We start from the raw sequence: 15353 nt of genomic DNA, 5'->3' as shown, positions 1-15353 counted from the left end.
AGGGCAGGGTGAGCTTCCCCAGAACCAGCACTCCTGGGCCTTCTAGGCCATCTCCCGGGGCTCCACAAAGATGTTGAGACATCCTGGACCAGCCAAGGGCCATGACAGTGGGACCTCAAATCTGGGATGGAGGGATCGATGGTGTGAGTTGAACCAAGCTTGTAGGCCTGTTCTGGCTCTTTTCTGTGTTTATCTCAGCCATGACAGGCAACTCCCTCCTACATAAAGGGAAGAGGAAGCTCAAACAGGTCATGTGACCTCCTGGGGCCACTCAGCCAGGAGGTGGGGAGGTTGGATTTCAACTCCAGAATTCAACTGTGAATCCATCCCCCACCCTGAAACCTATGCTATTCCCAGCCCAAAGGCCCCTGAGGCCAGGTGGGGTGGGAAGGGGGTACCTGTGACTAGCAACAGGTGAGGATCTGGGAGGCACCACAGAAATGGCCAGAGGCTTCTTCATCTCTTCTTGGGAAAGAAACAGTTGAGGAAATGGGCTATTTCTTAACTGGGAATCTCTCCCAAGGGGGCAGGGACTCTTGTTCCCTTCATAGGTAAAAGGAACTCAGGCCAGAAGCTCAACTGGCAGGAACCTCCTTCAGGTTCCTTTAAGCTCCTCTAAGCAAAAGGAGTTTAGATGAAGAAACCGAGGCCCGGAAGGGGCAGGGAGCTCTAAGATCACACACGATCCAGACCAGGGCAGGGATGGGTACCAGCAACTTTTCCTGGTCTCCCTCATCCCAGATGCTGCCATCTTTGCTTCTTCCCATCACCACCTCAGGCCCCACCTAGGACTCTTCCTACAGCAGGGGGAGCTAGTTTGTTTCTCCCACATCACAATGCATCTGGAGCTGGGAAGGGGAAGGGAAGGTGAGGGTTAGAGCTGCTAACTTCACCTCTGCCTCTGAGCCATCCATCTGGCTCTCATTACCCAGACAGTGTGCGCCTCTTAGAAGCTATGGGTGCCTGTGGTTTCTCTCTTCATTTAGACTGGCAGCTCCATAAGGATGGAGCAGATCTGCCTCAGTGCTACTCATGTCCTTACTCAGAGTTTGGTGCATAATAGATGCTCAAACCAGGTATGCTGATTGGTAGAAAGTGGCAGAGTCAGCACTCCAGAGCAGCAGCGATCAAAAATCAATGGAATCTTTGAAGGAGACCTCTGAAATTCTCCAGAATTCCTCACAAGGCAACACTTTCATTCCCGGCATTCTGCCCTGTAAGTTCTAGCTAAAGAGGCTTCATCAGACTCACAATTTCACTTCTGCAACTCAGGGAGACTTTGGGGCTCTATCTGGGTTCCCCCTCCCTGCACTTTGGCCCAGAAACTCTCCCCAGGCATATGGGCAATGGTGGCACGTGTGTTTCCTGCCTCCTAGGACCTCATTCATTGCCTGATATCCAAAGTCCTGAAAACCTTTGTTTCATCTGGTTTTGGCCATTTTTGTTGCTTCAGGCAGGAGGGTAGATCTAGTCTTTATTACTCCGTCTTGGATGGGAATGTAAGTCTATTTTATTAAGTTTTATTGCAATATAGTGCTCCAGGTATGCATGAGGATAGCTATTTGGATGTTACTGTTTTGACTGTTACAAGCAATGTTCCCATAAACATTCTTGTATATGTTTTGAGTATTCAATTGTATGGCTATACTTATTTATCTATCACGATTGTTGGTGTCAAACTTCATTTAGGACTATTCCTTTCTACCTGAAAACACCCTTTTAATATTTCCTTTAGTGCAGATCTGCTGTTGCTGAATTCTCTTGTTTTTATTAGTTTGAAAATGTCTTTGTTTCTCCTTTATTCTTAAAAGAAAATTTTAGAGCTATTGAATTCTAGGTTAGGAAGTATTTTCTTTGAGATTTTCAAGATAACATTCTATTCTCTTTTGATTTCCACTGTTTCTGATGAGAAGTCAGCTATCAGTCTTATTATTACCCCTTTGAAAAGTAATGCATCTCTTGCTTGAGCTGCTTTTAAGATTTTATCTTTGTTTTTGATTTTCAGCACTTTTATTGCCTTGTGCTTAGGTATGGTTTTCATTGTATTTATACTGCTTGAGTTTCATAGTGTGCCTGGAATCTCTAATGATTTTCCCTTTCATCTTCAGTCTTCATCAAGTACAGATCAGTGGGTTTCTTATATTCCCAGAGCATGCAAGAAAGTTCTATAAAATTTAATGAAATGTTTGTAATCCTGAGATAACAAGAGTAATATTGATGCAGATGGGGAAATATTTTATTTTATTTTAAAGATTTATTTTTATTTATTTATACAAGCACTGGGTATAGTCAGAAGCGCGGGAGGGTGAGAGAATTCACCAGAGCCAGAGCGGGGAGCAGAGTAGGCAGAAGGAGCGAAGTACACTGCTGAGGGGAGCAGCGGGCGGCAGGAGAGGTCTGCGTGCCATGTGGGACCCTCCTCCGGTGGCCGGGGAGCAGCTGGGGATCGAACCGGCGCTGCAGAGGCTGCGGGCAGCTTCGCAACCCAGCGTTCACCCTCTGCACCACCAGGGAGGCCCTGGGGAAATATTTTAAATCAACCACTAGATTCTTGTTGGGTTTAAACTCACACCCCTTCCTGGGAGAGAAGAACCCAGTGGTGTCTCTCTCTTTAGCTCCTGAACTGAGGATCTGTCCCTGACCAGACATCCTTACCTAGAATCAGGGCTTTCCACCCTCTATTTTGTGGCTGGTGCTGTCTCTCTAGTTTATTTTGTCTTTCAGTCAATACACTATAATGCAGAATAGTTTAGCATTTCATTGTCTAGAATGTCTCCATATCAGAATAGGATATCAGATTTACCATTGAAGAAATTCCCTTCATGACAGTAAGTAGATCTGGAGTATTGAGTCCTAACCCCACAGAATAAAGAGTAACCAGTGGACAGCCAGGCTTTCCCTGGCCCGGTGGATTTCTTTCTTTCTTTTTTTTTTAAAGATTTATTTATTTATTCATACAAGAACTGGGGTACGGCCAGAGGTGGAGGGGTATGTGAGAGGATTCACCAGAGACAGAGTGGGGAACAGAACAGGTGGATTGACTGATATACACTGCTGAGGGGAGCAGTGGGCGAGTCAGGAGAGGTCTGCCGCGCCATGTGGGTAGCTATCCGGCCGGGGATCAAACTCGTGCTGCAGTGGCTGCAGACAGCTCCATAGGTTGTGTCCCAACCCCTGCACCACCAGGGAGGGCCCCTCTCCCCGGTGGATTTCTTATTCTTTACTTTGACCATTAGGTCCTAGTGCACCTGTACGAGGAATTGAAAAGGCATCAGGCAGCTGCCTTCACACATGTGTCTCTCGCTCTACCAGGTTATTTGTAGTTTTAACAGGGCACCAAAGTGGAAGTACCCTTGTGGTTGAGCTGCATCACTATTCTCTCCAGTCAGCACCCAGGTAAACTCTGTGATCTGAACCAGTCCACAGGTCCATATATCTTTCCTGAATTCTAGATACAAACATCAAATTACCCATTCCCTTCTACAGTGCCTACCTGTGTTATAGAGGCTGGGAAATGAAAGTGACATTTCCACTGCAGCTTGGGCTTTATGTGTGACCTGGGTTCCATCAAGGAGGTGTCCTTGGGCCTCCCTGGTGGGGCAAGGGGTTAAGCACCACACTATGAAGCAATCCGCAGCCTCTGAAGCACAAGTTCAATCCCCGGCCAGCCAGAGAGCTACGCACATGTTGCAGCAGACCTCTCCTGTCTCACTCACTGCTCCCCTCAGCAGTGTATTTCAGTCAGTCTGTCTGTTCTGTTCCCAACTCTGTCTCTGGTGAATCCTCTCACCCTCTGCATCTCTGTCCTATACCCCAGCTCTTGTATGCATAAATAAATAAATCTTTTTTTAAAAAAAGGTGTCCTTGATGATAAGATATGGATCAGGAAGTACATGAGGCCACTGATGACAGCACTCAGATAAAATCACTGGAAAGCAGCTGTGATGGGGGTGTCAGGGCATTCTGGGGGCACCCATGGAGGAGTTCGTAATATCTAGCCCCTCATATAGGTGCCAAGCAAAGGTGGCAGGTGGTGAGTTTTTCACTAGAAAATTTCCATGGTGTATTGGGCATTGTGGCTGACTGCCTTGTCCCTGACCTTCAACTCCGTCTACTTAGACCTGTGTGGATTATGGCATGTACAGCTAAGAACCTCAACTGAAAGTTCTCTCGAAGCATTGATCCCATTGATTGTAAGTGGCTGTCTCCCCAAATTAAATTTGAGCTTCCTGAGGGGACAAAGTCTGGCTTATTCTATATCCTTGGTACCCAACACAGAGTCCCAGACAGAATAGGTATTCAGCAAAAATGTATTGAATGTTTAAATGAAATATTAGTTATTATAAATCCAACCCCAGTGACTGCATCCACTGAGCAGTCTGGGCTGGCCTGCCTGGCTCCAGGAGTATCCCAGTAGTGATTGGGGACATGCAAGAGTCACCTCATTCACTTGAAGAAAATAGTCTCCTCTGCGTAACAAGGCCTGCATGACAAACAGCCAGACCTCCTATCTGAGATCATGTTCATGGAAGAATCGTGCTTGTGTGACCAGGACTGAACATCCAAGCTAGCTGTCTTCCAGAACACAAGCAGGCTCCAGGAGGCAAAACAGTATTCCCCATGAGTGGGGCATATAAAAGTGCTGCAGAGAAAAAGACCTAAATTTATATGGTATCATCATCAAACCAATTTTAAAACCTTATCAATGGAAAGGTCCTCCCTAAAGACGTGTCACCCCAAACTGCCCTCGGCATCCTTTTTATGTTTCTTCATGTGATCTGTGACCCCTTATTCCGGGGTCCTCTTGGAGACCAAATGCAGCCCCCATCCATTTTGTGTTCTTTCTTATTCTCTTAGCATTTTTTTTTTGCTTGACACCCTTTTAATCTATTTACCAGGAGCCCCTTGAATGCCAGCAAATATTCCACCTGGAAAGCGCTCAGTGAGTTCAGGGGGTTGGGCAGACAGGGATCCAGTCTCTGCTCACAAAGCCATTTCCTGCTGTGTGACTTGGTATAAGGCACTTACTTTCCCTGAATCTCAATTTCCTCGTCCATGAAGTGGGGATGATAATAAACCTCCCTGAGGTAGCTGTGAGGATTAATGAGAAAAGTCATGAGATCCTGTGGCCCCTCTCACAGCTGCCAACTGTCTGCCCACAGGTTTTCTTCAGGGAATGAGCAGCATGGAACACCTTGGGGCGAACCCTGATGGGCCGGAAGGGAGATCCCGGGAAGAATGCTTTGGCCTGAGACACAGAAACACAGCTTCGAAAGAGTACAAAGTGGCAGCAGTGGCATTCTGGGTTATTGTATTCAATTGTGCCCCCGCAAGGCATGTCCAAGTCCCAAGCTCTGTTGCCTGTGAATACGGCCTTATTTGGTAATAGGGTCTTTGCATTAAGATGAGCGCCTTATAAGAAGAGGGCAACCTGGACACAGAGAGACCCAGTAGAAGGCCATGTGGAGACAGGCAGAGATCAGAACGCGCTGCCACCAGCCCCACATGTCAAGAGATGCCAGTAACCCCTGGAAGTGAGAAGAAAGTGTAGGAAAGATTCTTCTCTAGAAGCTTCAGAGAGAGCACAGCCCTGCCAACACTATGATTCCAGACTTCTGGTCTTCAGAACTGTGAGACAATACTTTTCTGTTGTTTGCAGCCACCCAGTTTGTGCAACTTAGTTACAGCAGCCTGAGAAAGCTAGGTGAGGCAGAGGAGCGTCCCTCAGGTCTCAGGAGACAGCTAGATTGGGGGGAGGAGGGACAGAGATGACCATCATTTAGTGTCTCAGGTCCAGTTGGCAGGACAGCCCAATCACTGAGCCTCTGGGACGCACTCACGAAAGCCTGGCCCCTGACCTCCAGCTGGGACAACCCCTCAGTGCCATGTACAGGTTGTGGTCTAGACTGTCCTTCCCCGTCAGGCACAGGGCTAGGGTTTCCTCCATCCTCAGCTCTATCCACTTTCTGGTACAGCTTGCCTCACTCCCTTACAGGCGGTCTCTGACGGTGCGCCCATCGCTGCCAACCAGGGGGGTGCTAGCCTCTCAGGGTGTCCATTCCACACTTGCCCAGGCCTGCCCAGTGCTGGCTGCTGGGGCTGCTGGTGGTGCAAAAGCAGGAAGGCAAGAGTCCAGCCCCGAGGGAGCTCAGATGAACCTAGTTAATTAATTAACCAGTTGATGAATCAATTAAGATTTCACTCTTAAATATCCAGTTAATTAATCAGTTAATTTAAGTTTCACCTGTAATTGATTGATTCATCATCTAGTTAATTAATTAGTAAATTAATTAATTAAACACATTTATTGAAAATGTATGTGCCAGGCGTTGGAAAGGCTGCAGAGAAATCAACAAAACCAGATGCCAAGAATACAGGTTAGTTAAAGGACAGACGCTCATTAAACTGATAAGCAAATCTAAAACCACCTGCACCAACTGGGCCATCAAGGAAAAGTACCCGGTGTCACAAGAGTCTCTGATGGGGGAGCTGACCTGGCCACGGAGTGGGAGTTAACGAGGCAAAGGGAGGGGACAGCTGTGCGAAGATCTCGAGGCAGGAGTCAGCACACCTGGCAGGAAGGACTCCAGGAAGGTTGAGGGCGGGGTGCGAAGAGAGGCTGTGTGTCAGCTGAGGCAGAGGGCAGGCTGAAGCCAGGCTCTGTTAGGGTGTTTGGGCTCTGTCCCAAATATCCCAAAGGAAATGGACATTAAGGGGTTTTCAGCAGCCGAGTGACCTAGTCAGAGGCAGAGACAGGGGTCCCTGCGACGGGCAGACAAGTTGGGGAACTCTTGAAACCGTCCAGGTAAGAACGGGTCAGTGCCACGCCCCGGGTACTGGAGGAGGGAGAACTGCGCACCTCGGAGGGCGAGCCTTGGGGACGCGTGGGAAGAGAGAGGGGTTGACGGTGACTCTGGGTCTTCTGGCTTGTGCAGCGGGGTAGACGTCGATGCCATCTGCTGGGAGAAGGATCGCTGGGAGAGGACCAGATTTGGGGGAGAAAAATGCTAATTTCAGGCAAAAGTTCTTTGTAAACCATGTAAACCGTGCGGTCGCAGGAATGTCAGCTGTTACCATTTACTCATTCAAAAAATATTTAGTAAATGCTTGCTATTTGATGGCCCCTGTGCCAAGAGCTGGAGAGTAAAGATAATCAGTATTTATCGTCTTGGTTTGCCCGTGTCTCACATGATTAGTGAGAGCAGTGGCCCCTTGCCCTCTTCAGAGCGTCCCAGTTTGGGATGATCCTCTCTGCGATGCCTTGGGCCCTAGCGGAGGAGGAGGCCTGACGGGCAGAAGAGGAAGCAAGGGACTTGGAGAGAGAGAGAGCAGTGCCCTGGCCTGGAAGCGGAGCGGAGGGTGTGGCCAGTGTGTCGGCCGGGCAGACTGCTCAACAGAGAGAACCCGGGCAAGAGAGAGAAGTTGTGGCACACGCTGTGCTATGTGTGATGTGGCAAGGGGGGGTGAGCGTGTGGGGTGCTAAGCCTGGGCGGGCAGAAAGGAATGGCAGAGGTTTGCAGGCTGCAAAGACACAGGGGTAGCCATGTGCGGGGACTTCCCTGGCCACTCCTTCCTGCTCCTCCCAGAAGCTGGGTTGCCCCTGAGTCTCTGGGCAACAGAGCCCCAGTGTGTAGCCAACCTGGGGAGGCGGGCTTTGACTCGCCCAGTGCTGAGCTTGGTCACCCTGTCCCCGACAGCCCTGAGTTTTTCTTTGTCATCTGTCTCCCTCATGGGAACGCAAGCTCTCTGAGGTCAGGTACTGTGCGTGTTGTGCTCTCAGTGGTGCTCACAGCCCCCTGCAGCATTTCCGCCTTCACAGTAAAGCCTCTATAAATATGTGTTGGATACATGAATCTGAGAGAGAGAACATTTTTCTACACCGCTGTGTGTGGCGGCTCCAAGGACACACATCCTTAATGAGCCTCTACTGTGTGGTGGGGATTTGCCAGCCGTTTTCCTGCTTTATCTCACTTATCTCTCCAGGCAGGGATCGTGGATGGGATGATCAGGAACCACAAATCCCATTCATCTTCTGAGGCCCTCTCCATGCACCTCTTCCTCCAAGAAACCTTCCCCCTGGGAGCCACTTCCCCTTTGCTGAGCTCCTCTCCTGTGAGCTTCAGAAAAGCCAGCTCTCGACAGCATGCTGTTCAGTGTGGGCTTTCAACAGACCACCTCCCACTTGACTAAACACTTTAAGAACAGAGGCTACTTCTCTTGTTTCCAAGTCTCCCCCACAGAACCAACAGCTGAATTGAGAAAATCAAGCCTGCGGATTCGTTAATTCACAGGTTTATCTTGAACATGATTTCCTGGGTGACCTCGACTCCGGCTCTTGCGGCAGGTAACTGCTGCTGCTGTCTTTTGTCTTAGGAAGGCTTTCTGCTCTGGGACAGAACACCTGGCAAGCAGCGTCGTCCGTGGGCAGGTCACCTAGCTATCTCGTCCCGGGCGAGGCCTGCAGGCGGGAAGCCCGAGTCTGGAGCGGCGCGTCTAGGATGCCGCCATGGGCTCAGACGCAGCGGCCCTCTGCTGAGCAGTCTGGCTCGTTGCCTCGCGCACAAGGTGGCTGATGAAGGGCTAGACTTCACATCCAGACTCCAGGCAAGAAGATGGTTAGCGGGCAAACGGAGGGGCAACCCGGGACTTTCAAGTCTGTACGCTCTGAAGGGGTTTCACCATCCGCATAAAGACAAAGCATACTCGGAGCATGTAAGAGCTTTAATAGAAGGATTGTGCACAGAAAGGGAAAAAGAGAAAGGATATAGTTTCCCCATGAAATACCCAAAGTGACGCACCTCCTCGTGGGTAAATGCCCAACCAAACAGGGTTGGTCCAAAGCAGGGCCACTGAGGCCCAAACACTTGCCATAGTCTAAATCGAGGGGAACCTCAGGACAGGGACAAGAGGGACCAGGCACATTTGGGACAAAAGGAGCAAAATTAAAGTAAAATACAATGGCTGCCATCATCAATTTACCCAAGGGTCTCTTTCAAGTGTCTCTATGTGTCTCAACCCCCCCTCCCCGCCCCGTCTCCTCCAAGTCCCCCAAGACCCTGGTGCAAGTCCAAAGCCGAGATGCAAGTGAGCACTTTGCCTTCACAGTCTCCTCCTGTGCCCCTCCTCCTCTCCCTGTGTCTCTTTCGAGTTCTCCTCCCGGGCCCACCTGCCTCTGTGTTGAACAGCCTCACCTGGCCGCTTAGCCCCCCCACCTCACAGAGCCTCCCCTTTCCGTGGAGATGTCTCTGTTACAATGGGAGGAAGAGGTGAGGCCAGTGCAAATGTCCTTTGGATCAGAAAAGCAAAAGCTTCCTCAGAAGCCTCTACAGACTTCAGCTTCACCTCATTAGCCACACCTGACTATAAGGGAACCTGAGAAAACAGTGATTTCCGTTTTACAGCCTAGTTAAGGGGACAAGGGAAAAGTAGTTTGAGAATGAGTTTTGCATCAGCTCATCAATGGTGACCGCCTCATACCCTACAGGAGGAAGAGAGCAAAATAATCAGACTTGTCATTTACTTAGACTGGCTATTCTGAACTTGCCCCATTCCAAGATGGACCCCACTTGGACTTATTTATTCTGAGTTTTCTCTTCTAAATTCTTGATTATACATGAACCCAGATGTTTGTAGACATAAAAGGTGGTATCCATGCTCTTCTGTGTCACACAGTCAGCTGGGAAGGATGTGAGAGGATGGCAGAGAGAAAGCAATCATCTCCGTGATGTGAGCCGTGAGGGTCTGTGCATAGAAAAATATGGAAGGAGGACACTGACTTTGGGAGGGTGGGGTGTCAGGTAAGCAAGGAGCAACAACAGATTGAAAGGGCAGTTAAATATACAAAGGGGCTGGGAAGGGTATTCCGGATAGAAGAGAGTGCATGGTGGTAAGAAGAGAGCACAGCACATTTTAGGGCCCTCAGGAAGTTCTATTTTGCTGGCGTGCAGGCTGCCTGAAGGAGAGAGGTGAGGCTGGCAGGAAGGGCTCATGAAAAGCACGAGCTAAAGATCTCCAGGCCCGGGTGCCTGGGCAGAGGGTCTTACTACTTTCTGAGAAAGGAAGCATTGAACTTACTGCAGTGATGTAGAGCTCAGAGGCCTCAAGCTGTTCTCAGCAACACTCCCCCTGACTTTCCAGGGCAGCTCATCACTCCCTTGACTTCAGATGCCATTTCATAATCCCTAAGCCAACACACCCTGTTCAGATGGCTCTCCTGTTATATATTGCCAGGCTATATAGCCAGTGCAACTTTTGCTACATGACAGCCATACCCAAAATGTAGCTTGGAACTAAAATCATCTATTTACTTCCTGAATCTGTAGGTTGGCAATCTGTTTGGGCTGAGGAATTAATGCTTCCCTGAAAGTCTTTTTTCCCTCCAGATTTCAATGCTTAGACCCTTATATCTCTGACATTTAACTATAGTCTTCTAAACAATTTTTAGACTGAGGCTTGATATACATACTGTTTTTTATTTTTTTAAAGATTTATGTATGCATATAAGAACTGGGGTACAGGTCAGATGTGTTGGGGGGGTGAAAGGATTCAACGGAGACTGGGGAGCAGAACAGGCAGATCTACTGAAATACACTGCTGAGGGGAGCAGCGGCCAAACAGAAGAGGTCTGCTGCACCATGTGGGTCACCTCCCTCGCCAGGGATTGAACTAGTGCTGCAGTGGCTGTGGATAGCTTCATAGAGCTGAGATTTAACCCCTTGTGCCACCAGGGGTTATATCATTATAGTCTCCACAGTTCTCCCACCACCATACCACCCGTGATAGTTTTGACCTTTTGTTTGGTTTCTCTATATCCCACATGCAAGTGCGACCATCTGATATTTCTCTTTTTCCTTCTGATTTATTTTGGCTAGCATAATCACTTCCAGCTCCACCCATGTTGCTGCAAATGGCATGAGTTTGTCTTTTTTTTTGAATGCTGAGTAAATTCCATTGTGTAAATATAACAAATTTTGATCCATTTGTCTATTTGGGGGCATTTGGGTTGTTTCCATGTCATAGCTATTGTAAATAGTGCTGCAATAAATGTAGGCGGGCAGGTTTCCTTTTGAATTAGTGTTTTTGTGTTCTTTGGGTAGATTCCTAGGAGAGGAATCACTGAATCATATGGTAGATCCATTTTGGTTGTCTGTGGAGCCTCCACACAGCTTTCCATAGTGGCTGGACCATAAACTATTACATACTCTTAATAGCAAACATGATTCCCCTTTTTCGTCTCTGGTAACATTAATTTAATTTAATTTAATTTAAATTTTATTTTATCATTTTGAACACAGACCTCCATAGCTCCCTGTTCAGCCAAATCCTCTTCTCTTTCTCTTCTGAATTTTACCCAAGTTTTATTAGATTCATATGATATATTTGGAAAAGGAATTTTGTTTATTTTTTCCCTGCCACCATTCCTTATATTCCCTTGTCTCTTTTCCCTACTTTCTCCCTCTTTACCTCAGAACCCCCTACTCAGTGATCTTATCTCCATGGGTACCTCTAAGACTGTAGCCAAGGGGCAGAACAAAATGACTGCAGCTTGGTCCTACTGCAGAGTCCTCTCTCTGGGCCTCATTTAGACTTCCATCCAATAGATGGATTGGAATGGTATTCTTAGTGTAGCATAAGCTGTCTCCAAAATCCAAAAGCCTCATCAAACATGTGAGTTACCTGACAAGAAGACAGAAGGAAAAAAATGCAAAACTGTCTTCCCATTGATTCGGGGGAAGAACAAAAGCATTAAATTTATAGGCAAGGAGTGGGCTAAAGGCAAAGGAATGTAGACTTGGCTTAACGATCCAATTAGATATTTACAAATCAGCCAATATGAGAAGATGCCTTTTTCAAATGACCACACCTTCTTGGTGGATGGATCTCTTGCCTCTGAATGTGGTTGGGTGGTCCTGTATCAGAGATCTCTTGGTTCTGGAAGTTTAATGGACTCTGCATGCACAGTTACTTTTGTGCATGCAGGCTGTATGACTCAGAGCTGAGCATCACACTCTGTTGCTTCTGTGAAGGCAAGTTCAAAAGATAGTTAACCAAAAAAACACACACCCCCGCAAAAAAACCAAAAAAACAAAAAATATACAACAAAAGAGTTAACCATACCCAACTGCTCTTGCAGACCATAGATTGGGCACAGTTTTAGCTTCTCTGGTGAATATCAGCAGCCTCTGTCCTTGGCCACTCCAGGGCTTGAACAGTGAGCCCCTGCAGGAAGCGGTCATAGGGGCAGGGATGGAGGCTCTCCGCCAACCCAACAGCATAGACTCCCACTCACCATGGCAGATCTAGCTACTGCCTCTGCTGATCACCTAACTTGTCCACTATGACTCTCTCCCTGAGAAGATCACACAAATTGATTATATCAGATCCCTTCTAACCTGGAGGAGGAAATGATCCTTATAGGAGGGTGTGGTTTGCCTTTCTAGCTTACAGGGCCTCTGTCGACACTGGTGTGGAACTGATGTGTGCCTGACATAGCACTCAGTCTCAGATGGCCTCCGCCTAATGGTTTCACCGTAGGGCAACAAAGGTGTGACAATGAGCATGGTCTCACAGGATGCCCTGATCCTCCTATAGACTGTATCTCCTGGAAGTAGCTGGCCTGAAAAACTTAATGAGGGTGTCAGTTTGGGGATGTTTGGGTGCTGTTATGGAGGACATAAAATATGTATTGAACCAATTGTGATTGTGTGGCACTCCACCTCCATCAACTGAAATGCACAGTCCAGGAACCAAAGAACAGAGGGAGTGACCCCTCTCATCATTGCTTTTAGTGAGCTACTTGCAGAAGTTTTGCTTTGTTGCTGCAACTTGAGACTTTGCTGGAAAGAAACCCTGTTTCCCAAGGAGAGATAAGTTCTTCCACCATTGGACATGAGAGCGTTCCACTTAATCTGAAGCTACAGGTACCAATGGTCACTTTTGTTTTTGTTTTGTTTTGTTTTAATAATCACCTGGTCACTTTTGGATCTCCATATCAGTGGTTCCGAAGGCAAGTAGATTTACAATGGTGGCAGAATATAATCAGCCTGATCTTCATGAAGAAGAGACATTGCTGACATAGTGGTAGAGAAAGGGGGGATGCCCTTTCTGGAGTGGAGGGGATACCCTAGGACTCTGCATTAGGACCATAGGTCCTAAGAATACAACCCTAGTGTGCATCTAGTGTTTCTGTGCTCAGTGATAACACTGTATGGACAACTGAAGCATCCTTGGCTTGACAAAGGCAAGGCCACCAAAGGCTCAGACTCCTCAGGGGCAACAGAAAGATCATCCTCCTCAAAATTTGGATAACTTCCCCAAATATCTAGAACAGGTTTTTCCAATATTTGTTACCTTGGAAATTTGAGCTAAGGTCAATCAAAGCCCTTCAGTCTCCAAAAGAACTTTTATCACTCCCTTAACTACCTAGAAGAATGGAGATGACCCAGATTTAGGGTCATCTCCAGAAGCCCATCTATACAACAAGGCAAACGTACATATAGAGCATCTGGCTTTTATGAGTCACTCTCTTCATCATGTGAGTTCTCCCCCTCTGTCCTTGACACCCCAGCCCCTATCCCATTTCTTAGCTCAAAGATAAAAACCTGCAGTCTATCCTATTTATTCTAAAATTTATTTATTTATTTATTTTTTGTGGGACACTCGCAGGAGGCCGGAGAACGAACCGGCGCTGCAGAGGCTGCGGTCAGCCTCACAGCCCAGCGCTCAACCGCTGCGCCGCCAGGGGAGGCCCCATTCTAAAATTTACAGTCATGTAAATTCTCCATATTTTATGTAATTATATTTGTCCTTTTTCTTCTACTAATTATTTTTCTGGTGCTAATTTGTGTGCCAAATCAGTCCAAGAAGAACCTAAGGGGTGAGGAAAATTTCCCTTGCATCCCTACAAAGGCTAGGTCATCTCTTTGGCAAGCAGTTAGACCAGCTGAAGTCTGGCTGAGGGTGAGGGAAATTAAAGATGGGCAGTGGCAGAGGGAAAGGACAAATATCTGTTAGAAATAGAACCTCAAAGTACACTGAGAGATTTTACATCTCACCCATTAGATGAATATAAATTCCACAGTTGGACAATTTCTTTTGATGAGGCTATGAGGAAAAGGCATGCTTACACATTACTGGGGAGGGGGCTAAATGGAATGACCCCTAAGGAGGGGACATGTCCATATCTAGCAAAACAATATATGGAAATGCTTTCCCATTTCTAGGAATCTATGCTAAATATACACTGGCAAAAGCCTGAATTGACATTGGCAGAGGACTGCTCACTGCAGCACTATTTGTATTTGCAAAGGACCTAGAGGAACATATCAAGAGAGCTGCAGTTCTTTGTGGCAGCTGTTGGAAAGTGGTTGGAAACCAGACAAAATGCTGGATGATTTATTTGTTTCTAACTACTGTGTACTGAGTGCCTGCTATGTGTTTGGTAGTTTGCATATATTACTCCATTTAAGCTCTTCAACAGTCTTGCCCACTTACTGGAAACAATTTTTATCTGAAATTTCCAACACAGAAAATCTAAGAATACATCACGCAAGTGTAACCTAAAATGGCAATCATTCTTTAGAACAAAAGATATTTACTGCAGTATTATTTTTCAAAATTACTTTTTATTTTATCAAAGTTGTGTAGGCACATGCTTAAAGAAAAAAAAAAAGCCAAGCAGTACAGAAGAGCTTAGAATGGCATCAACACTCTCTAGCTCCAGTTTCAAGCCCTAGTTTGGTCTCCAGGGGCAACCCCTTTTGAGGCATTTCTGGTGCTATATCTTTGAGGGCTTGCTTCTGTATCTTTAAATAATGTGTTTGTGTGACTCTGCATTTATCAAGTTTGGCTTTTTTTTTTTATTGGATTCCTGCTACAGATTAAGCTAAGACTCCTTCAAGAGTGAACACTCTTTATATTTCTTTCAGAGCCCGAGTCCCAACCTTGGGATTGGCAGGAATTATTAAATACAGTAATCCCCCCTTAAATTGGATGATATGTCCCAAGACCCTCAATGCATGCCTGAAATTATGGGTAGTACCAAACTCTACATAGACTTTTTTCCCCCTGTACATTCATACCTACTTATGATAGAGTTTAATTGAGAAATGAAGAGATTTACCACAATAGTTAATAGTGGAATAATTATAACAATATACTATAGTAAAAGTTATGTGAATGTAGTTTCTCTTTCAAAATCCCTCATTGTGTATAACATTTGTGGACTGTGGTTTACTGCTGGCAACTGAAACTGTTGGAGGAAAACTGAATCCTGAGTGATCTCCACCCACTGATGTTTTACAGTCTATAAAACTCCTTCATGCCAAAAAGATCTCAGGCATCAAGAATTACAA

At 46.7% G+C, this 15353-nt stretch overlaps 1 protein-coding gene across 1 annotated transcript in view; it reads left to right on the top strand.

Annotated features, from left to right (window-relative positions):
- The window catches only part of PDE2A (phosphodiesterase 2A), an 82160-nt gene extending 73049 nt beyond the window's left edge, over positions 1-9111 (top strand). Inside the window, exon 33 of the mRNA XM_054699514.1 lies at positions 5163-9111. Coding sequence (XP_054555489.1) covers positions 5163-5180 — 18 coding nt within the window. The 3' untranslated portion in view covers positions 5181-9111. The remainder of the gene's footprint in view (positions 1-5162) is intronic.
- The last annotated feature ends 6242 nt before the right edge of the window (positions 9112-15353 follow it).

The sequence above is a fragment of the Talpa occidentalis genome, unplaced genomic scaffold (genome assembly GCF_014898055.3).
Source record: "Talpa occidentalis isolate TD23 unplaced genomic scaffold, MPIMG_talOcc4v2.1 talOcc4.3, whole genome shotgun sequence".
Lineage (NCBI taxonomy): Eukaryota > Metazoa > Chordata > Mammalia > Eulipotyphla > Talpidae > Talpa > Talpa occidentalis.
Note: the sequence above shows the minus strand (reverse complement) of the source record. Positions and strands in the feature narration are given on the sequence as shown.